General features: G+C 37.2%; 1 protein-coding gene across 2 annotated transcripts in view; it reads left to right on the top strand.

Annotated features, from left to right (window-relative positions):
* Positions 1–1,128: 1,128 nt before the first annotated feature.
* PDE11A (phosphodiesterase 11A) overlaps positions 1,129–24,150 on the top strand; it is a 468,580-nt gene continuing 445,558 nt past the window's right edge. For both annotated transcript variants that reach the window (XR_012474244.1, XM_074215628.1), the window contains exon 1: positions 1,129–2,666. Coding sequence is in view for 1 of the 2 variants with exons in the window: in XM_074215628.1 (XP_074071729.1) it covers positions 1,761–2,666 (906 nt within the window). In the remaining variant the exon portion in view is untranslated. The remainder of the gene's footprint in view (positions 2,667–24,150) is intronic.

Below are 24,150 nucleotides of genomic sequence, written 5' to 3' on the forward strand. Positions count from 1 at the left end.
CTCAATTTTGACCCTTTGGAATTCTTCAGGGAAGAATTCAGTGCACAGATCAATAAAATAAATATTGATTGAATTTTTATTATTTGCACTTGTATTTTCCATTTCTTGGATGTTGATCCTATCCATTGAGATAATTCATTTTCTGAGATGATATAAGTCTGGATCACAGTGGTCTTGCTCCTGTCTGCTTTTTTCTCCCATGGAATGTCAGAGTCAATATATTCCTTTATGATGGGAGCAAGAATCACTTGCCTGCAAAGATCCACTTTTCTTACATGCTCTTCCCTTCCTCATGGATTGCTTAAGACTCTAACTATATTTTAAAATAAAGGAAAATCCTGTCTAAATGAGACATTTAACTATGCAGAGTGAAGCCAGGTTCAGTCAGGGAACTTCCAGGCTAGAAAAAGAATAATCCAATTAATTATATAAAGAGAACTGGACATTCATAGGAAGAGTGACTGTGGACTTGGAGATGAAATGGGCACTCATGAAGGAAGAAGAAAAAGATTATAGAAATATAAAGGATTTGGGGGGGACCTCCTGCCCTCTTTCTCTCTTTTCTTCTCATACTCCTTTCTCAATTCCTTCCCCTCCAGATCAGTAAGTCTATCATCCCACACTCAGCTAAGCCTCCTAATGGGTTTACCTGTAAATACTGTTTACCTTCATGGTAAATGAATTTCTCCAAGCTTACACAGAGGAGCTTGCACAAAGAACTTTATCTGCTACTTTGGGGGTAATTTGATTCAATTACTAGTTCTTGAGTCCTCCGAAGGTACAGGACACTATCACGACGTGATATCCCTGGCAACTAAATGACCTCTAATCACCTCCTCCTCTCCAGCCTCCTCCCCGAAGCAAAACAAAACAAAAAGCAGCCCTACCTCTCCTTGGCAATCTTCATTTTTCTCGGGAAGTAACCCCTGGGTTCTGATTTCCTTGTAAAAGGCAAACACTTCCTCTTAAGGTCCCAACTGTGCTCCCACTGGGATCCCTCGCAACAAACACTGCTTAATAACTGGCGAAGGGGGGTGGGGTGGGGGCGGGGGAATAGAGCAGCGAAAGTGGGCTGCAGAAGGCGAGGAGAGGAGGGGAGGAGATAAGAACGAGACTCTTTCTCTCCTCTCCTAATTCCATCCCGAGCAGAAAGTGCACCCCGATCCTGGTGGGTTTTGTCTGCCTCCCTCCCAGGGAGCGCCATCCTGCCAGTCTCTCTGGCTGTTGACTTGAGCACTTCATCCTGCTCCTCACACCCTCCCTCCAGTCCCAGGCCCTCATTCAGGGGCGTGTCTTTCATCCCCCCACCCCCAAACATCCAGGCATCCCTTATTGCTTTCACTCTGGTCCACTCTTGGATTTCGGCAGCAGCAGCAGCAGCAGCAGCAGCAACAGAGGCAGCCGCAGCCACTGGCAAGCTCCGCACTTTTCCCCCCCCCTTTTTAAAAAAGATTAGAAACAACAGCAGCTGCGGCAGTGGCACCTCTGTGGGCACCTGTGAGTCCGGTCCCTGGAGTGCAGTGGAAGAAGGACTAGCTGGGGATCTGTGCGACCCACCTTCTGAGCTGAAGTGAGGCGAGGAAACCAGGCTGCTGTGATTCCTCTGCTCCACATGACCCACAAGCTGGCAAAGGAGGGTCCTGTTGGAGTTCCTGGTGCTGGATTGGGGTAGGACATGAGGAGGCAGAGAGAGTTGTTTGGCAATAGGTAAAAATTTGTGCCCAAGTGTCCGAGAGGTGTTTGCAGTCACAGCTGGGACCATGTCAACTTCCTGCCTGGACTTTGGGGAGGTGGAAAGTTTTCTGGACAGGCATCCAGAGCTTTTCGAAGACTATTTGTTGAGAAAGGGGAGGCAGGAGCTGGTGCAGAAGTGGCTGAAGAAACATGGGCAAAACCAAAGGGTCTCCGTCCCAGGCCACTTTCTTTCTGAGGCCAGGACCTTAGAGATCACTGCTGCTGCAGGTGGTGGTAGTGTTGGTGTCACTGTTCAGCAGGGGTCTATGAACAGTCAGCCCAGTCCAGGTGTAGGAGACTGTAGCAGTGTTCCCATGAATCCCAACTGGGCCAGTAGCCATGGAGATGGGGGCCTCCAACGGAGGGCTTCCCAGAAAGAGCTGAGAAAGAGCTTTGCCAGGTCCAAAGCCATCCATGTGAATAGGACCTATGATGAGCAAGTGACATCTAGGGCCCAAGAGCCACTGAGTAGTGTGAGGAGGAGGGCTCTGCTTCGAAAGGCCAGCTCCCTACCTCCAACTACTGCCCACATTCTCAGTGCCCTCCTGGAGTCTAGGGTCAACTTACCCCAATATCCCCCAACAGCCATTGATTATAAGTGCCATCTCAAGCAGCACAACGAACGCCAGTTCTTCCTGGAGCTGGTCAAGGAGATTTCCAATGACCTGGATCTCACCAGTCTCAGCTACAAGATCCTCATCTTTGTCTGCCTCATGGTGGATGCTGACCGATGCTCCCTTTTCTTGGTGGAGGGAACAGCCTCAGGCAAGAAGAGCCTGGTCTCTAAATTTTTTGATGTGCATGCTGGGACCCCATTCCTTCCCTGCAGCAGCACCGAGAACTCTAATGAGGTGCAGGTGCCTTGGGGAAAAGGCATCATTGGCTATGTTGGGGAACATGGGGAGACAGTCAACATTCCTGATGCTTACAAGGTAGGACTGTTTCTATGTCCTAGTGGGACCCCCTCCCCCCCATTCAGGAGTCACTGGAGATATTCCAATTGTTTGCCCTTCAGTCTTCTGAAGATAAAGCCATGTCCATTATGAAACTTGTTATATGAAGTCCTTCATGTGTTCCCATAAATCTGAATTTATCTACTACAACTCACATCTTAACATATAGTGGATCCTTGGGGACCCAAAGACTCTGAGGGCTATGTAAATTTCTATTTAAAAAAGGACCAATATGTATTCAAGATTAGCAAGGCATATGTGTTTTCAGAATAGATCTAAAGAATAATAAGAGAATTCAATCCTAATTTATATTTAATTTTTAGCCATTCTGGAAATCTAGTGTTAATGCAAAGAAAACAACCACTTTAGACCCTTTAACTGTAATGCACTTTTTAGCTCCCTAGCTCAATGACTGGCAAAGTGTCCAAATTAGACACCATCTCAATTAGAAGGAATCAATAACTTCTTAGGTGAATTTTCATTTTCCAAGGGCATTGTTTACCTCTTCTGTTAGTACTGATACTCTTTTATAATATTTATTCAAGTATGTAGTTTCATAATTTTTGTAGAAAAAGTTGGCAACCTTTTTGTTTGTAGTAGTTTTCAGATAGCTTGATGATAAAGATGCTTATAATCACTTTATTGACAATCTAGAAAAATTCTGCACTGACAAAAAAGGGAAGAGAAACAGAAGAGTGAAACCAGAGAAAGAATCAGCAAATCTTAAATTGGTAATTCATCTTCAAATTGTAGTCTTAAATTGTAGAGTTGCCCTATGACACTAAGAGGTCACTGCCTATGGTCATGTTCATTCTGACTCTCAATGTTGCTCTAGCCCCTATCCCACACTACCTCTCCAGATCCTTTTAATAGCTATGTCAATTGTGCTTCTAACTTAGAAGATTGCTAAGAATGAATTTTTTAAAAAATTATAAAGCACTATATATAAATGTGAATTACTCTTGACTTCTGAGTTTGGATCAGCTGGACTGATAGCTGATTATTCTTGTGCTTAGATAGAAGAAAAAACTCTTAATTAACTTCTTAGAGTGTGTATTTAATTTATTTTTAACTTCTCATTAACAGGGTGATTGCACCTCTTAGTGAGTATGGTTTATATTTGTGAAAAGATTTGGCTAAAGTGATAACTAAATTTTAAGATAAACACTTGGTAAAAAGATGCCTTTCAAAGTCTCATAGAGTTGAGAAGGGGTAAACAGCATTGTATGTACTATGAAATCACTTTTGTTGTTTTTCAATCATTTTTCAGTTGTGTCTGATTATTGGTGACTCTATTTGGCAAAGATACTGGAACGGTTTGTCATTTCCTTCTCTAGATCATTTTATAGATGAGGAAATCAAGACAAATAGGCTTACATGATTTGCCTAGGGTCACATAGTGTCTGGGACCAGATTTGAACTCAGGAAGATGAATCTTACTGTCTCCAGGACCAGCACCCTCTCCACTATGGTTCCACTTTGCTGCCCATGTGGTCACTAGATACTTTCATTTTTTTAAAACAGTGATTTAAGCTTTGGTACCCAGGTGCCAAGACTTTGAAAGCTAATCACTCATAATTTAGCAGTATTCATTGAGTGAAAAATGTTAAATGTTGAATATAATTTTCCATAGTATTTTTAGGATTCTCAAGAAATGCAAATATACTTCCTTGGTCATGAAAGTTTTGTAGTCATTCTGTGAATTAGTCTTCCAGCTGTCCCATTCAGCTACATCTAGGTCTAGTACTCATTTATCCAGAATGGATTTTCATAAAGAAATGGGAAAAAATTATCTTTTTTTTTTATAAACTCATCTGAAAGATCACAATACAGAACAATTTCCAGTATGGTTTTCCATGACCCTATTTTAATGATCTATTATGTTATAGAATGCCCACCCAAAACATCAGCTTTCTTAATAATTTTGTCAGTACAAATTCAGCTCAACAGCCAGTGTGGCATATGGGGCAGAGCAAGCCAGTGGTGGAATAAGGAAGTCCTAGTTAATAGGTAGACAAAGGCAATATGATGAACTCAGGAAGATAAATTTTACTGACTCCAGGTCCAGCACTCTATCTATCCACTATGTTTCCACCTTGCTGCCCATGTGGTCACTGGCTACTTTCATTTTTCTTTGCCCTACTATCTATGCAGATCTAAGTCTAGTCCTGATGGAGACATATAGCATCTCAATTCAGGTCCTCCTGACTCCAGGGCTGGTCCTCTATCCACTGAACACTTCTAGCTGCCCCTCAAACATGTTATATCTTCATGACTGTAGGTAAATCACTTAATGTTTCAGAGCTCCCTCACTATTCCCAAGATCATAAATTACAAGTGACTTGCCAACTTGTCTAAGTATATGATATCTCCATACCAAGAATTCCCTGCATTGAGGTCAACTGAGGTCCATAAATAAAATCATAAAATAAAGGTGAGTATATTGGTCTTCATTTTCTTTGAGGAAAAACTGAATGGTTTCGCATTAAGCTGCAGTTTGCTGGAAGATGCTATTTTGATTCCACAAGTATGTATTCCACTAGAGTACTAAACATAACTCCAGAACTCCTATCACATAAAACTGCGGAATCTTGGGTTTATCCATGAGAAGTAGATATTCAGAAAGCTCTCTTTATTTTTAAATAAAGTTGTTAGTATTTCCCCTAAATCCTCCTGTATATCAGGTTCACTTTTTAACAACCACAAAAATTGCATCCAGCTATGTATATTAAATAGTTGGTGTTTTTGTTGAGTAGTTTCAATTGTGTCTTACTCTTCATTTTCTTGGTAAAGATACTGGAGTGGTTTGCCATTTCCTTCTCCAGCTCATTTTTCAGAAGGGGAAACCAAGGCAAACAGGGTTAAGTGATTTGTCCAGGGTCACACAACTAGTAAGTTACTGGGGCCATTTCTGATATCATTTAAAAAAAAACAATTCTTAACCTGGGCTGAGCACTCTATGCACTACGGCGCCCTCTAGCAATCCAATAGTTAATTGTCCAACAATTGATGTCAAGTATCAAACCAGACAATATATTTTCCCTATTTCTTTCCTTGCTTTTTTATTTCTTACTGGTAGAATTTCTTCTATTTTTGTCCCCCTTGTTTCTTACTAGGCTCCTTCATCTTCTACCATCCAATAAATATTACTCATACTATGTTCTTTCCTCTTTGTTTTCCTATGCTCCTCATCAATTATTTCTCAAAGGATGGGGAAGAAACCTAAGAGTGCCATAGGCAGAGATAACATAGCTTCAGGGTTTTAGTGATTCTTGTTTCATCTCCTTTTAATCCTTCAGTCAGCATTTGCCTCAATACTGGTTCTTGTTTTTTGTTTTTTTAAATTTTGAAAGTGTGGTTGGGAAGAGAGGAATTTGTTTCTAAGAGAAGTGCTACCTGTTGAACTAAGGACCTGTTTTTGTTTTTTATTTTTTGTTTCTTTGGTAGTGGGACAATGGAGGCAAAGGAACTCAAAGTAGCAGGTTATAAATCTTTTATTTCTAGCCTAGGAAAGCATGATTTTCTCCTTGCTTTGGCTGTTGTTTGCTATCTTTTCCAATTTTCTAATTTTTCTTTCTGATTTGTTCCTTCCACTCTTCTTTCTCACGTTGTTTATAGAATAGTTTTGAATGCCTCCCTCTCAATTTTAGTTTATTTTATTTGTCCTTATTGCTCATGGGTTCTCTTTTTAAATTTGTCTTCTTGGTTTATCTTTTTTTATTTTTAAAAGCTATCTCTGCTCCTCCTGTAAACTTCTCTTGTTTTTTTATGTTGATTTTTATCTCTCTGACCTTCCTCCATTCCCTGTTTTATTTATTTTGTCTTACTAGCTGCTTCTTTTATAACTTCATCATTTTATTTTTGTTTTTCTCCTTTGTAAGTGGATTCCAACAAAAAACTTACTCTAGCCATCCTCTGTCCCTTTGCCAATATAGCATTACCAAAATACTAGAATTATTGTGAATTTGAGTCATCAGCTTCCTCTGAATTCTCCATGTATGGCACTTGCACTTGATATGTAATTTATACAATGTGCATGTGTGTGTGTGTGTGTGTGTGTGTGTGTGTGTGTGTGTGTGTATGAGAGAGAGAGAGAGAGAGAGAGAGAGAGAGAGACTCAGAGAGACAGAGAGATTGAGAGAGAGAGGAACAGAGAAATAGACAGCAAGAGAGAACATCTGAAAATACTTTGTTCTGGTATTGACAACTTTTCCCATCACCCCCCTGATTCTAATAATGCTTTCCTGCTCTCTTTTCAAATATAAAGATGATTAAGAATCCAGTAAAATTCCCTTAGATAGTTACCAGCTGTGTGACATTAAGTATGACACTCAACTTCTCTGGGCCTCAGTTTCCCCATCTGTAAAATGACAAGAGTGGAGCTGTTCTCTAAAATCCCTTCCAACACTATGCTACTACAATCTTCTCTATAATATCAATTCCTCTTTTAGTTGCTTTGTTTATACCATGATTAAAATAATGCACAATTATTTGAAGTTCCTGAGTTTTTTGTGTAAAAGCTGAAAAATGCACTTTGATTCCAAGTTTCTTCCTCTCCCACTCCTTTTCCACTATACAGAGTATCCCAAAAATCTTAGTGCAGTTTTAAACTTTTAAAACCTTAATAGTTTAAAATACACCAAGGCTTTTGGTATATATTTCAAATTATTTAAAAATATTTAAACCTATTTTTAAAGGAGTCAAACTTCTATTTTCTGATGCAGGTAAGATTTTTTTTATGCCCTTTAATTTTTTGTCACTGACTGGTGAATTTCAGAGATAAATTTCATTATGTTTAGAATTTTGCTTCTAATGAGTAGAAAGAAGTAAGGAGGAGATGAGTAAATCAGAAATCAATCAGCAAATATTTATTAAGTATCTACTATGTTCTAGGTACTGAACTAGGCACTGAAAATGTAAAAATAAAAGGCATCAATCACTACCCTCAAGAAATATAATTATTCTACTGGAAATGAAAAAAAGGAATAAACCTTTTTTAAGCACCTAGGATGTGCTAAAAAATTTCCAAATATTATTTAATTTGATTCTTCCAAGTCTGAGAGATGCTTTTATTCCCCTTATTTTACAAATGAGGAAACTGAGTATAAGAGAGATTAAATGATTTGTTGAGGGAAACAAAGCTAGTAAGTGTCAGAGGTGATATTTGAAATCAGGTCTTCCTGACTCCAGGCCCATTACTCTATCTTCTGTCATATCTAACTCATTAAAGAACCAGCATAAGCAAAAATTAGAAAATACAAAAAAAAAATAAATACAAAGTGAATCCTAGGAAAGCATTAGGAGCTATGGGTAGTGGTATGGTGATCAGCAAGAGGTCCTTTATTTGATGATGAGTTGACCCTTGAAAGAAAGAGGAAAAATGATCAATATAAACAAAAATATTTCTAGCATCTCTTTTCATGGTAGCCCAAAATAGAAAATAAAAGAATATCCTTCACCAGGGAAAGGCTAAATAAATTGTGGCATATAAATATAATGTGATATTCTTGTGCTATGAGAAATGGTGAAATTGACAATTTTAGAGGAACTAGGTAGACTTTTATGAAGTATGCGGAACTAAGTGAGTAGAACTAGTAGAACATTTTTATACAATAATAAACTCTTTTTTGAGTAAAACAACTTTGAAAGACTTGAAATAATTTTTGAAGGAACACTGATTAATGTAAAATCATGAATCCAAAAGAATAAAGATGAAACGTGCCACTCATTTCTTGCCAGAGAGGTGATGAACTTAAAATGCAGAGTCACATATTTTTGGACAAAATGTAGACATTTCTTTTGATGGTCTATGTAGATATATGTTGTCGTATTTGTTTTTGTTTTTTAATTTACACAGTACCATATGGCAGAAACAATATCTTACACTGTAGATCAAGATAAGGTCAAAATTGGGTACATGATACAGACAAAACGGGTGAGCCCATAAGCAAATTAAGAGAACATGGAATAGTTTACCTGTCAAATCTATGAAGGAAGAAAGAATTTAGAGCCAAAAAGATATGGAGATCATTATGAAAAATAAAATGGTTAATTTTGATTATACAAAAATTAAAGTTTTAGCACAAACAAAACCAATGCAATCAAAATTAGAAGGAAAGCAGAAAACTGGGAATGATGTTTGCAGCAAGTACCTCTGATAAAAGCTTCATTTTAGAGAACTGAGTCAAATTCATAAGAATAAAAGTCATTTCCCAATTGCCAAATGAAAAGGTAGCTTTCTATCAAAGAAATCAAAGCTATCTATGGTCATATGAAAAAAAAATACGCTACATCACTGTTGATTAGAAAAATGCAAATTAAAAGAACTCTGAGGTACCACCTCACATCCATTAGACTGGCTAATTTTACAAAAAAGGAAAATGATAAATATTGAAGGATATATGAGAAAACTGGGATATTAATTCATGGTTGAACTGATCTAAACATTCTGGAGAGCAATTTGGGACTATGCCCAAAGGGCTATAAAGCTGTACATATTCTTTGATCTAGTAATACCACTATTAAGTCTATATCCCATAAAGATTTTTTAAAAGTGTGTATGGGGGCTATTTGTACAAAAATAGCAGCTTTTTGTGATGGCTAAGAATTGAAAATTGAGGAGTGGCTAGGTGGCACAGTGGATAGAGCACCAGTCCTGGAGTCAGGAGTACCTGAGTTCAAATCCAGCCTCAGACATTTAATAATTACCTAGCTGTGTGGCCTTGGGCAAGCCACTTAACCCCATTGCCTTGCAAAAACTAAAAAAAAAAAAGAATTGAAAATTGAGAGTATAGCCATCAATTGGAGAATGGCTGAACAAGTTATGGTTTATGATTTTAATAGAAAATTATTATGCCATAAGAAATGACATAATGGATGATTTCCCTCCTTTCTTTCTTTCTTTCTTTCTTTCTTTCTTTCTTTCTTTCTTTCTTTCTTTCTTTCTTTCTTTCTTTCTTTCCTTCCTTCCTTCCTTCCTTCCTTCCTTCCTTCCTCCCTTCCATCCATCCATCCATCCATCCATCCATCCATCCATCCATCCATCCATCCATCCATCCATCCTCACAATTAACAAACAGGAGGAGTTTTCTATGCCTCTATTAAAAAAAATGCCCTAAAGAGGTTCAAAGTGATGTCAGCATGCTCAAAGTGACAGATGTTCCCTTTCAGGGCATTCTTAGCATTCAGAATACAGCACTTTAAACATTAATAAAAAGCACTTTACTATTTGTTTTGCTAGTGTTGTTAATGATGATACAGGTGCTTGATCGGCTTTGAATCTGAAAAACAGAGACAAGCTGTTTTGTTTGGTGAGCTGAGACAGATGATGGAAACACAGGTGTGAGAGGCTTCAAGAAAAACCGGATGTTTACATAACAATCATTCATTCCTTTCATGCATTTACTTACTCAACAAATATTTATTAAGTGCCTACTATGTGTAAAGCATGTTGTGTGAGTCAGGAAATGATTCTTAAAGAAATGGTTCTGAAGGATGAACAGAATTTTAGTAAGCAAAGAGGGAATAAGGTCACTCCAGATGACCAGAAGGTCATTTCAAAAAAGAGAGAATACCATGGTTTAAGATACAAAAGTGGGAAAAGCATGGGCCACTCCCAGTTTGTCTGGAGCATATGATGGATATACACATATAAATGTGTATGTAACATTAAAATGGGAATTTAGGACCAGAGCACAGAGAGTTTTGAATGGAAGGTTCAGGATTTTGGATTTCATTCTTTAGGAATGAAGGTTTTCAGTATAGAAGTGGCATTAGAAAATTAATCTGGCATTTATTCAAAGGATGAAATTGTTGGTGGGAGCCTAGAAGCAGGGAGACTAATTAAAAAACAATTACATTCAGCCAGGGGAAAAGTGGTTTGGACTTCTATTATGGTGGTGGAAATGGTAATGGAAAAAATAATTAAAGTAGCCAACACTGCAAATTCATAATCATTAGACTTTGGTGATATTGTTTGTTGTTGTTTGTCCTTCATTCTCAGAGAGGATCAATGACATCAGGAGCATGATGTCTTGACTTTCAAGTGAATTGGATTTAAGTGAGGCAAAAACCATCAGTCTCACTCTCTCTTCCAGAAACATCTGAGTCCAGTGGTAAGATATGGGTAAGGATGAAGATGACCCCAGATGCAGTGGCAGATCTTGATCTTTTTAAAATTAAGGTCTTTTTTCAGGTTTCAGTTTTTCTGAGGCAAAGATTCATTCAGTGATTTGAGGTAAGGAGTTAAAGGAGATATTGGTTGAGAGAACTTGACATGTTTAAGCTGGAGAAGAAAAGACTGGGGTGGGATAGCCATAGGAGACTTCATTTGTCTTTAAGTAGTTGTTCCTCATAAAGACATAATGTGGTAGGTGCTTTTGTGATCTCAGTTTTATACATGGGAAAACTGAAGCTTATTCAAGTATCAGTTTAACCAATATTAGACTTGTGCTACTTGATCCCAGAAGGCAAAACCAGAATATTAGAAGAAAGTTACAAAGAAATCAATTTAGGTTTAAAGTCAGGGAAATTTTCTTAATAATTAGACTAGTTCAAAGATGCAAAGAATTGCTTCAGGAACTGGTGGGTTCCTCTTTCTTATGTGTTCACTTGTGAAGAAAGTCATGGTGGGAAAGTCTTTTGTGTGTGAGTTGGGATAAATGACTACTGAGGGCTCTTGCAACATTCAAATTCTATGATTCTCTTTCAGGATTTCAAGCCTGTATGACTATAATGATGATGATGTCTTCCATTCATAGACATTGGGAGGTTAGTTATTTGAGGGAGAGTAAGTGATTTCAGTTTTGGACATGTTGCGTTTTAATGGCATCTAGTAGAAATATCTAACAGGTAGGACAGGAGCTTTAAAGAATTTGGAATTTGGAGTCATCTGCACAATTATGTGAAACCATTGACATGGATGAGATCCTCAAGAAGAGAAAAGGGCTGGTGTTAAACACCCACATTTAGAGAATAAAAGGAGTTGGAACTGGAGAAGGAGTCAGGCAAGAGCCAAAGGAGGAGAACAAAGACCCTAATGATCTCTGAAGTCAAAAGGTTGAATAAGTGAATGGCCTGTGGTATTAAATGCTTTAGATATATAGGTCAAGAAAGGCAAGACTTTGGCTCTGGTGATTACCTAACCCCTGGTAACCTCCAAGAAAGAAATTTCAGTTGACTAGGAATAGAAAAAAAGGGAAATAAAATTTTATATTATAAAAAGATAGTTTCTAAACACTTCCTTTAAATATTGATCTTCCCTAGAATTGTCAGTGTTTTCCTCAGCTCCCTCCTCATTTTTAAGTGGTTTAAGGTTATTAATTACTTGCCAAAGTAACTGGGGAATAGAAATACTCAAAGCTTAAGATCTTATGACCCAAAGAAATAATACCATTTTTGGAATTATAATTTAATTCATTTATATTTTTTTGCTATTTATATGGATTAGAGTCACCATCACCCTACCTTAGTTATGGTTTGGCTATTTATTCCTTTGATTGAAGAAGATTTTAGTTCTTCCATAATGGCATCGAGTTGCTGCCCCACCCCCACCCCCAATTCATTACCTGGTAACTAATCCTCAGTTAATTTAGTTTCACCTTGCTGAACTTATTTAGGCCAATGCTGAGATGTCAGATAAACAATCCCTCTCTGGGCCCATATTTAAAATCTTTTCAGCCTGATGGGATATAATTGTATTCTTTTTTTTTTAGGTTTTTGCAAGGCATTGGGGTTAAGTGGCTTGCCCAAGGCCACACAGCTAGGTCATTATTAATTGTCTGAGACCAGATTTGAACCCAGGTACTCCTGATTCCAAGGCCGGTGCTTTATCCACTACGCCACCTAGCTGTCCCAGATATAATTATATTCTACTAGCATGGACTTTGAGAGCTCAGGGTCACCTATATGTCACAACTCACTAAAGTAGGACTTTTGTGGAGTGTTATATGTATGTTTTATAGTAATGTGACATTTTCCTTTCTAAAATCATTGTTAAAAGGAGAGTCAACAGTTTTGTACAGTTTACCATTTTTTGCTTTGTTCATTATTATGGAATGTAATTGTTTCTTTTTTTAAAAAATGGTGCTTATGTTATTAGCCTTTGATTCACAAACTTTTGTTTTGCTACTCCTGGGTACATCATTTACATCTTGCCTCTTGCTCAAACACTTTCACTAGTCAGTTCCTCAACCTATTCACTTCCCAAGACTTACTCCTCTATCCTACCTCAGCTATGCATAAATATGGTCATACCCTTGATCTTGTGTTCATCCCCCACAAATACACCACTTTTAGGTTTGACAATTCTGAAATCTCCATATCTGACCATAATTTGTGGGCTTTTTATTGCTCCCCTGATGTTCATCCATGTTATGACTTCTAATCCCTCAATTTTCTATACCATCATCTTTACACTAACCATTCTCTCCTCTTTTTCCCGTCTTGACCCTCTGGTGAATTAGTTCAACTCTTGAACATAGTAGTCCTCCTCTCTTGAGTTTCTGGTGTCTTTAACATATCTTCAGTTATGCCCTGACAAGATCAATCTATAATGATTCCACCATTTGCCACTTTTGTTCCTTACTGCTACGGAATGAAGGTGGAAAAAATCATGTGACCCTTTTAACTGAGTACATTACAAATTTATATTATACAATTTCATCTAGATCCTCACTACTACAATCTTTCTTAACTTCCCTTTTCATCACACTATCTCACTCTCCATAGTGGTTCTTCCAAAATGATTTATCTCTCTGTAAATCTCACATGATTCTTTCCTAACTTCACCTTTTCAGCTGCAAACCTTGCTTCATATTTTGTAGAAAAAACTGTGGCCATTCACTCTATAAACTCCCCTTTCTCCCCCTCTTCCTCAACACCTGTCACTTGGATGCATTCTTCTACTACACCTGTTAATGATATCTCTCATGAAGAAGTAACCCTATTTTTTGCTAAGGCAAATCCCTCCAACTTCCCTTCAGTTATCAAAAGCATTGGTCCAACATATCAATCAGGCTTCCCTCTCCCCTTCCTTACTCAAAAAAATACTCCTTATTGCCTTTAGGATCAAATACAAAATCCTTTGATGTTTCTTCATCTGTAAAATAGGGATGATAATAGCACCTAGTTCCCAGGGTTATTGTGAGACTCAAATGAGATTCATATTTGCAAAATGCAGTGACAGCACATAGTAGGTATAATATAAATGCTTATTCTTAATTTTTAGGGCCCAACTTGAATTCTGCCTTCTGTGATCCACCTAGCTAGAGATGATATCATTCACCTCTTAATATGCTCCTAGAACTATGTCTGTACTTTTTGTACTTTCATCATGTTCTAGTCAATATATTTATTTGTGTACATATCTTAACTCCCATAGTCTATTAGAATAAAGATTATGGGTTTACATATCTTTATATCTTTCTCAGCACCTGTTATAGTAACTTGCACATAGTAGACAATCCATTTTTTGCTGATTTGAATCACAAAATTGATGTTTAAAATATACTTTTAGCTTCCTCTTTATACCTCAGTTTTTCTTACTAAGTTGATAGACTCAATTGAACAAAGTTCTCTATACATTGATGATAAGTTTCATTTCCATGCTGTATAATTTTGTCCTGGGTGATTTGAAGCCCAGTATGAACAATTTTTCCTTTTTATGGAATAATGACAATGTGAGATATCTCCTAGACTGGTTTTATTTTTCCCCATCGTGGTGAATGCCAGAAATTGAAGTATAGGCCCATCGATAGTTTGATAGTTGAGTTTTACTTTCAACTCCCAAAGGACAGGTCTACTACACCAAAGCATTTGGGGATTCATTAAATCCATACAGTATAGACAGCCAAGATGAATAAATTCTTTTTTTAAAGCCCACATTTAGCTATTTGGATTTTTAAGAAAATCCTTAAAACCATGATTTGTTGGAACCCAAGTAGTTTGTGAATTATTTGGATTAGTTTTCTACACTAACCAAATCAAAAATCAATTGCACATCCTTTGGCTTCATTCTGGCTATGGAAATCTGGTAAGCTATGTACTAGCCACTCTGAAAAACATCCCCAGAAACTATTTTTTTTGCTACCAGTTTTCTTCTAAGGAAAATTATCCAAGTCAAAGAATAGAACAATAATTAATTTGCTGCCATGTGGTCAGGTTTGAATGACATTTGTCATATTTCTTATGATATCTGATTTTGGGTTTGGAATTTTGAATTGGTTTTAGCAATGAACAAAGTAAAGGATAACCCATTTTTATTTGATCAGGTTTACCAAAAATCTCTGCTTACAAGTGCTTTAAATTATCCTCATGATCATTTTGCTCTTCCTCTTTTCCAGTGCAAAGTCTCAAAGATTGATTAGGACTCCCGTTAATGCATCACTTAGGTCTATCAAAAAATCATGGGGATGCAAGAGTCAAATAATGTGCAGGCTGATTAATTAAGAATGATATTCTCTTTCCCTACTAATTGTAATCAAGTAATTTCTTTTCCAATGCTTGACTTCTTTAAGTACTGGAGGGGAGATAAACATCATGAAATTCAGTTCAAAGAAAACAGGATGAATTCCTATAGAACAGGGAAGGGGGTTAGAAGAGAAGTGAATCTTTCCAAAGTCCTTTATATTTTTCTGGCATAAATTTTCATTCTTTCTCTTCAGTTGTATCTAATTACATTACAGTGTGTCCACTGTACCTTATAGCCCCAATTTCATGGGTTACTGTAGGGTGAAAACATTATTTAGTGGTCACCCTTGATCATGGAGCCTTTCCTGACTTAGTTGAGCCAGTTCCCATGACACACACACCTTACCTCTCTCTCAACATTTTGGGATTCCTAGTTTCTTTCAATTAATTCTCCAGTTGTTAGTTTAGTGTTAGGAGGGAGTTCCTTCCTTCCTAATCACTTTGTATTTATTTTGTGTTTATCTGAGTATGTGCATAAATGCTCTGAGGGCAGGAGCTTTTTTGTTGTAGCTTTCTCTGTTGTTCAGTTCTTTCAGTGGTGTCCCACTCCTCTCTAATACATTTGAGTTTTTCTTGGCAAGGAAACTAGAGTGGTTTGCCATTTCTTTCCCCAGCTTATTTCACAAACTAGGAAGGAAACTGAACCAAAATGGTTAAACGACTTGCCCAGGGTTACATAGCTGAGGTCACATTTAAACTGTAGTCTTCCTGACTCCAGGCCAAGCACTCTATCCATGGTGTCACCTAGCTGCTTTTTTATGCTTGTATTTATTCTCCATCCACCCCCACCACCCCCCATCCTGGACCCCCATAATTAACCCAGTGCCTGACACAATGGAAATTAACAAATTATTGAATTGAATCAACAAATATAAATTCCATTTCTGGGCACATGCTAAAGATATTTTCAGAACTTGAGCTTTACCTTGAGCTCTGTCTTGGGTCATCTTCTTCTCTAATTTGCTCGTCTGGTGAATTCGAGTTAAATGATCACCTCTGTACATATCTCTAAACATCTCTAGAGGCTAGAGATGCTAGCCTTTCCCTGAGTACCAGTTTCATATCACAAACTACTTGTTGAAAATTTCAAACTGACATGCTTTAGACATTTTAAAGGGACAGCTAGGTGGCAGAGTGGATGGACTGCTGGGCCTGGAGTCAGGAAGACTTATTTTACTGAGTCCAAATCTGACCTCAGAAACTTCCTAGCTGTGTGACCCTGGGTAAGTCACTGACCCCTATTTGCCTCAGTTTCCTCATCTGTGAAATGTGCTAGAGAGGGAAATGGTAAACTATTCCAGTATCCCTGCCAAAAAGATACCAAATGGGGTCACAATGAGTCAGACAAGGCTGGACCACAGCAAGACATTTTAAAATCAATGTGTCCTAACCAGAGGTCATTAACTTCTCTGCAAGATCTATCTCTCTGTTTATTTCTATCAAGGGCTCTACTATCCTCCCAGCCTCTGACACTCATAACCTCAGTGATGTCTGTACTCTCACTTAACCCACATATTCCATTAGTCGTTTTTATCTCCACAACATCTCTTGCCCACAGTCCCTTCTGTCCACTCAAACAGCCACCTTCTTAGATCAACTCTTTTCACTTCTCACTTGGACTAAAGCAATCATCTTCTAATTGATCTCCCTGATTCATCTCTCAGCAATCTAATCCATTCTCCACACAGTTGCCAAAGGAATTTTCCTAAATTATAGTGACTTCTGACTGATCCCTAGGATGAAATATAAAATCCTTTGTCATTTAAAGTTCTTTACAACTTGATCCCATTCTGACCTTGTTACATAATACCCTATTTTCAGAGAAATTGGTCTTACTTCTCCTTACTCAAGTGCATCTCCATGTGTTTGCACTGGTTGTCCCCCTTTCCTGTAATGTTTTCCCTCTACCTCTTAGAACCCCTGACTTGCTTTAAGAGTGAGCTTAGACACTGCCTTCTTTGTGAGGCCTTTTCTGGTCCCCTAAATGCCTTACCACCCCCCGCCAAGGTTACCATATTTGCTTTGTATATCTTTTAATTATACACACACACACACACATATAATGCATCAAGGAGTTTTTAAACTTTTGTCTTTGTATTGCCAAGAGCTTAGCACAATACCTGGGACCTAGTAGGTGTTTAATTAAAAAAAAAGATTTAAAAAAAATAATTGCTATTATCGCCTCGAAGATATTTGTTATGATGAAGCATCAGATTAGGACTTTGGTGGCTATACCACACAATCATATTTATTATTTGTGGGCTTTTTCTTTTTTTCATTTTGCTCTTAAAAAGTACTTTATTTTTTTAAATTACATGTAAAGATAGTTTTCAACATTCACTTTTGAATGATTTTGAATTCCAAATTTTTCTCCCTCTTCACTCCCCTTTCTGCTCCTCAAGACAACAAGCAATCTGATATAGGTTATATACAAGGACCTTTAAAAGAATATTCCTTAGTGTGCCAAATGTCTGATAAAACATCATTCTATAGTAACATTTTTATTGGTATGGGTCAGGATTGAAGTCTTTTGTTTAATTGAATTTTTTGACTCACTAACCATTAACCCAGTGTTCACTGTTTAGGGGTCAGTGATGCACCTTCTGAGGAAAAGGGACTTGTGAAATATAGCTATGACCTTTGGAACTTTATTTAGCATTTTCCCATTTATATTAGTTTATGTCTTAGTCAGGCATGGTTTTAAAATATTTTTTTTAATTTAAAAAAGTTTCATTCATGCCTTTTGTTTTCTATACCACAGTCTGGTAAACCTCTTTTCCACAAGGGAAAAGAATCAGACAAACTGACTAAATACAACCATCATAACTTGACGATATCTTTAGTGAAAGAAGCTAGATGAATGACACAGTGGATAGAGTGTTGGGCCTGGACTCAGGAAGACTTTGAGTTCAAATTCAGTCTCAGATATTTACTGTGATCTTATTTTGTTTTGATTTCCACAACTGTAAAATGGGGATAATAATAACACCTACCTTCCAGAAATTTGTGAGGATCAAATGAGACAATATTTGTAAAGCACTTATCATAATGCCTGACTTAATGAATTCTTATTCCTTCCTCCCCTCCCTCTTGTCCTCTTTTCAAAAGTGAAACTCATATATTCCCTGGAACCAGGATCTGCCGATTAGCCTCAATTTTAGTGTTGTTTTCTTTTTCTTTTCTCTTTTTGGTGTGTATTATTGTTCTTCTGGCTTTGTTTTCTTTGCTTCAAATTTTTTCATACAAGTTTTCCCATGTCTCTTTGAATTCTTGATATTTGCAATTTCTCAAGGCATAATAATATTTCATTATACACATATACTACAATTTGTACAACCATTCCTTAATAAATGCACACCCACTTTGTTTCCATTTTTTTCGTATAACAAAAAATGCTGCTATGACTTTTGCTACATATATATATATATATATATATATATATATATATTATTTCCCTTTGGTATTCTTTGGTATTCTTGGGATATATTTCCCATAGTAGAATCACTGGGTAAAACAAAACAGATTCAAAAGTCATAAGAAATTACAATTTTTTTTAAAGCTTGGTTAGAAATGACTTTTTCTAAGGGTAAAAACATCATTTGTACAAAAATATTCATAGCAGCCTTGTTTGTGGTGGCAAAGAATTGGAAATCAAGTAAATGCCCTTCAATCAGGGAATGGATTAGAAAACTGTGGTATATGTATGTCATGGAACACTGTTGTTCTATTAGAAACCAGGAAGGATGGGAATTCAGGGAAGCCTGGAGGGATTTTCATGAACTGATGCTGAGTGAGATGAGCAGAACCAGAAAAACACTGTACATCCTAACAACAACATGGGGGCAATGATCAACCTTGATGGACTTGCTCATTCCATCAGTGCAACAATCAGAGACAATTTGGGGATGTCTGCAATGGAGAATGCCATCTGTATCCAGAGAAAGAATTGTGGAGTTTGAACAAAAACCAATGACTATTAACTTTAATTTAGCAGGAAAAAAATGATATCTTATTGTCTGATCTTGCTATCTCTTATACTTTATGTTTCTTCCTTAAGGATATGATTTCTCTCTCAAGACATTCAATTTGGATCAATGTCTACCATGGAGATAATGTAAAGACTGACAAATTGCCTTCTGTGGAGGGGTGGGGGCGAGGGAAGTAAGATTAGGGGGAAAACTGTAAAACTCAAATAAAATCTTTAAAAAAAGAAATGACTTTTTCTGAGGACAATTATATTTTCTATAAGTTGAAGGTTTTTCAAATAAGATTGATTGAATTTTTTGAGAAATGACAGGTAAATGAGGTCTGACCACGTTATTTCCCAGTTCCAGGCTACAGTGTCACCCTTTTGCCTCCAGGAAACATTACAGAGTCTGTTGTTTGACATGTTAATCCCTTCCCAGTCTAGAACCAATCTGTCTTTCTAAGATGATTTCACATCATTCACCCTCATATCTTCTATGCTGCCAGTACACTTGTCTATTTGATGTTTTCCATACATACATGACACTCCCTATCTTGCTGGATATTTGCATAGGTTGCTTGCCATGCCTGGGATGCTCTTGCATCCTCCCTATACCTCTTGAAAGTCCTAGATCATCATCAGCTCAAGTGGCCTACATGAGATTTTTACTCATCTCACCAGTTTTTAATTTTCTCTTCCCCCTTCCTCTATTGAAATTTCATTGACTTATCTGTGTATAAATTGTTTCCCCCAAGTAGAAGGTAAACTCTTTAATGGCAAGATCTTTATATCTTCTCAGGGCAACCAGGTGAATAAAGTGCCAAGTCTTAAGTCAGCTAAATTATCTTCCTGAGTTCAAACCTGGTCTCAGACACCAGCTGTGTGACCTTGGGTAAATCACTTAACCTTGTTTGCCTTAGTTTCTTCATCTCTCAAATGAGCTGGAGAAGGAAATAATGAAACACTCTGCTAAGAAAACCCCAAACAGGGCCATGAAGAGTAGGACATGATGGAAAAATGACTGAAAGAGAATAACTTGTATCTTCTGCTCCCTTGTTGAAAGGGATTGAATTGATATACTTAGGGACACAGTACTCTTTTCCTATTTTCATTTTTGGCTCCTTGGTTACTTCTATGGGATGGGATGTGCTTTCCTCTTCATTGGCTATGTGAATGTTAAATTGTTCAGTATAACCTTTGGTCAACCAAACTGTTCTGTAAAATATAGATTTTACTATTTCTTGCTCTAAGTAAAGTTGACTTGTGTTTTGTTTTGTTTTTAGTTTTTGCAAGGCAAATGGGGTTAAGTGGCTTGCCTAAGGCCACAAGCTAGGTAATTATTATTAAGTGTCTGAGGCCGGATTTGAACTCAGGTACTCCTGACTTCAGGGTAGGTGCTCTATCCACTGTGCCACCTAGCTGCCCCTAAAGTTGACTTGTTGACTGACATTTTCATTCCCTCTTTTTTAGGGCCTTGGATGACCATAATAAACATAGGTAAAATCTTAATAAATTATTTCCAGATATTCTTTTTTTTCCTTTTTGTCTAAGAATTTCATGCAGGTACAAATTAGTCCCATGTTATTTGGAATTTCTAACTTTTCATCATCAATTTCTGTGAGTACACTCTACCTTCATTACTTGAGGGTTTTGGTTCTGGATAGAGCAGTAGAATTAGAGTGAGACAATTACCAGATGTGTGACATTGGACTTTACCTTTGTTTGCCCCAGTTTTTCCAACTAAGAGGATAGTAACAGCACTTACCTTACAGGGTCATGGTGAGAATCAAATAAGATAACATTTGTAAAACCCTTAGTGCCTGATACGTTCACACGTTTGGGGTAAACACTCTAACTCATCAATGGGTTTCAGTCCCATCAGTTATCCTCAACCTGGATTAGCCTATCTGCTGAAACATTTTACTGAGTTGTGGCCAATCAACTGTATACATCCTCCCTTCTAAAATGTTTCCTTCTTCTCTTTCAGATAATTAAATAATTGCTGTATTGCTCCAATAATTAATTTATTGTCTGTTCTCTTACAGATATTGTTGAAATTATTGGATATTGACATTTCTTTCCAATTTGATCTAGGATTGGGTTAGCAATAAACATTGTTCTAAAAATTAGTATTCCAAAAAAGGAGTTAGCCATTTTTTCCCTAATTTTTGAGGTACTTCTTTAACTGGTTTTGGTTTTCAAAACAGGAATGAGAATAGTTTACAAAAGAAAGGTCAGTGAGTTTGACTTGAATGTCATTAAGAATATCAGTAGTAAAAATCTACAAAATGTAGTGAAGATTTCTTCAAAAGCAAATCATGTCAGACTAACCTCATTTCCTTTTTTGACAGGATTACTAAACTGTATGTTAGAAAATGCTGAAGTTACAGTTTAGCTAGATTTTAGCAAAGAATTTGAGATGTTGGAAAGCATGGAGAGCTGTAATCCTTTCTTATCATCCTTACAAGCTATAGTTGTATATCTCTCTATGTCTTCTCAGTCAAATTCCTAGGGGGAAAAAAAACTGTCCATATTTGTCACCTCTACTTCTTCCCTTCTCACTCATTTCTCAGCCCCATCCAATCTGACTTTCCACTTTAACACTCAATTAAAGCCATCTCTCCAAAACTATGTGATCTCTTCCTTGCCAAATCCTATGGCTTTTTCTCAGTTCTCAAACTTTTGGAACTCTATAGAATTTACACTGCTGATTTTCCTCTCCTCCTGGACACTCTCTCCTTTCTGGGTTGTAACTTTTTTTCCTGACACTGCTTTCTCATAGTTCTTTTGCCTATTTGCCTATTCTTTCTCCTTTGTTGTTTCAAGCTCCATTTGTGATTTCATTCCAGACCTTTTTTCTTTCTAGATTTTTCCCTTCATGGATCTCATTAACAACAATGGATTCAATTATCATTTCATATACATATGTATGCACATATATGTGTTTATTTATACATATAAAACATTTATCTGTATCATCTGTGTATTTTTGTGTATGAATATACACACTAATCTCCTACCACACAAAGAGAAGCTAAACCAAACTAATTGAAACAGCAAATTACCTGAAGGGAGAGACATGAGGCAGAATATGCCAGGTAAGTCCACTATCATCTCCACTGCCTTGACCACCATTCTTCTTAGACTTTGATGGAATCAGTCCAGAACCCTGAACTGATGAGTCTTGGAAATAGCAATGCTTTCTGGGAAGTGTCATCCTGGGAAGAAACCCTCTAGCAGTGTAGCCTGGTAACTGTTCCTGCTGATATAGCTGCTGAACATCAAGAAAAAAAGAGTTTTTCACATGGTCTCTGGAACCATCAAATGGTTAAATATGGGAAACTTATTTGATTTTATCAGTGGGAATTAAAGAAAAGTCATTAACATCTGGTATAACGTTAAGTGACATAATGGATAGAGTACTGTGCCTGGAGTTAGCAAGATTTATTTTCCTGAGTTCCACTCTGGCCTCAGACACTTACTAGCTGTATGACCCTGGCCAAATCACATAACCCTTCTTGACTCAGTTTCTCCATATGTAAAATGAGCTGGAGAAAGAAATGGCAATCCACACCAGTGTCTTTGCTAAGACAATTCTAAATGGAGTCACAAAGAGTTGAACATGAATGAAAAACATCTATATAACATTATTAACATCTGTTGTACCCTAAGTCCATGGGAATTGTCCAACTGACTTGTAGCAGAATCTTTCCATATAGGTTGTCTCCCCCATTGGAATGTGAACTTGAAAGCAATGTCATCTGGATCAGAACAAGTCTCTAACCTAGGGATGACTAGAGTTGATACAGAGCAGCCTAGAGTCAGGAGAATCAAGAAACAAACAGAAATTGAATTAATTTCAAAGTAAGAAAAATGATGTCTGCAGACAGAAAGAACAGTGCCCCCATCCCCCTCAAGAAGGAGGGTTAACATGCTGGGACAAAGGTAATTCTTACTGGGATAGACCACAACATGATCATTTTTAGGTCTTGAGTTACTATTCTCACAGGCCTTATGAGAACAGCATTGTCTCAAGTTTTAGAGAGTTGTCATTACTCTGGGGGGTATAGAACAAGAGTTCTGTGACAGGAACAGGAGTACAAGGAACAAGGATTGTTAATGTCGGAGACAATGAAGGATGGTTTATAGGTCTCTGGAAAACAGGGGAAGCTAAATCCTGCAGTGAACACCTGATACTGGTCTAAGCAATGCACTCTGACAGAGAATAAGGCCATTTCAGAATGAAAAGGATTATTGTTCTGCCAAGTTCAGGGCATATCCTGCTTGTTTAGCTCTGGGAAGCGGGGTATCTCCAAAAATTTTTCTTTTTATATCTCTTATGTTTATCATAGTGCTTTAGTAATCACTTAACAAATGCTTCATATGTTCATGTATTCATTTGATTCCCAGATATACACGATTATACACATGTACATGAACACAGGACTTTATGCAATGCATACACACATATATATCTATGTGTATATATATATATATATATATATATATATATATATAGACAAACACATCCACATATAGACACACACACACATATATAGTCTCCTAAGCTATAATCAGTTGTGCTGTAGACATCTCAAACTCAAACTCAGACGTCCAAGATAATGCCCTTTTCCTCCAAATTCACTCTTTTTTTTCTTTTAGTCACCCAAGGCCATAGATCTAGAATAATCTTTAACTCTTTTTTCTCCCTCATCCCCTAAAAGTTAATCAGTGGTCAATTTTGGTTAATTCTACCTCCACAACATCTCTCTAATCCAAAGCCACCACTCTAGTTTAGGCAATTGCTATCACTTTTAACTTGAACTCTTATCCTTACCTTCTACTTTACCTCCTGACCAACAGTCTCTCTCCCTTCTCACTCCATACTCCATGAAGTTACCAAATTGATATTTCTGCAGTAGACATCTGACCATGTTTCTCCCCAATTCACAAAGCTTCAGTGATTCCTATTACCTCCAAGATAAAATTCAAACTTTGGCTTTTCAGACCCCTTATAGTCTATCTCAC

The sequence above is a fragment of the Macrotis lagotis genome, chromosome 1 (assembly GCF_037893015.1).
Source record: "Macrotis lagotis isolate mMagLag1 chromosome 1, bilby.v1.9.chrom.fasta, whole genome shotgun sequence".
Classification (NCBI taxonomy): domain Eukaryota; kingdom Metazoa; phylum Chordata; class Mammalia; order Peramelemorphia; family Peramelidae; genus Macrotis; species Macrotis lagotis.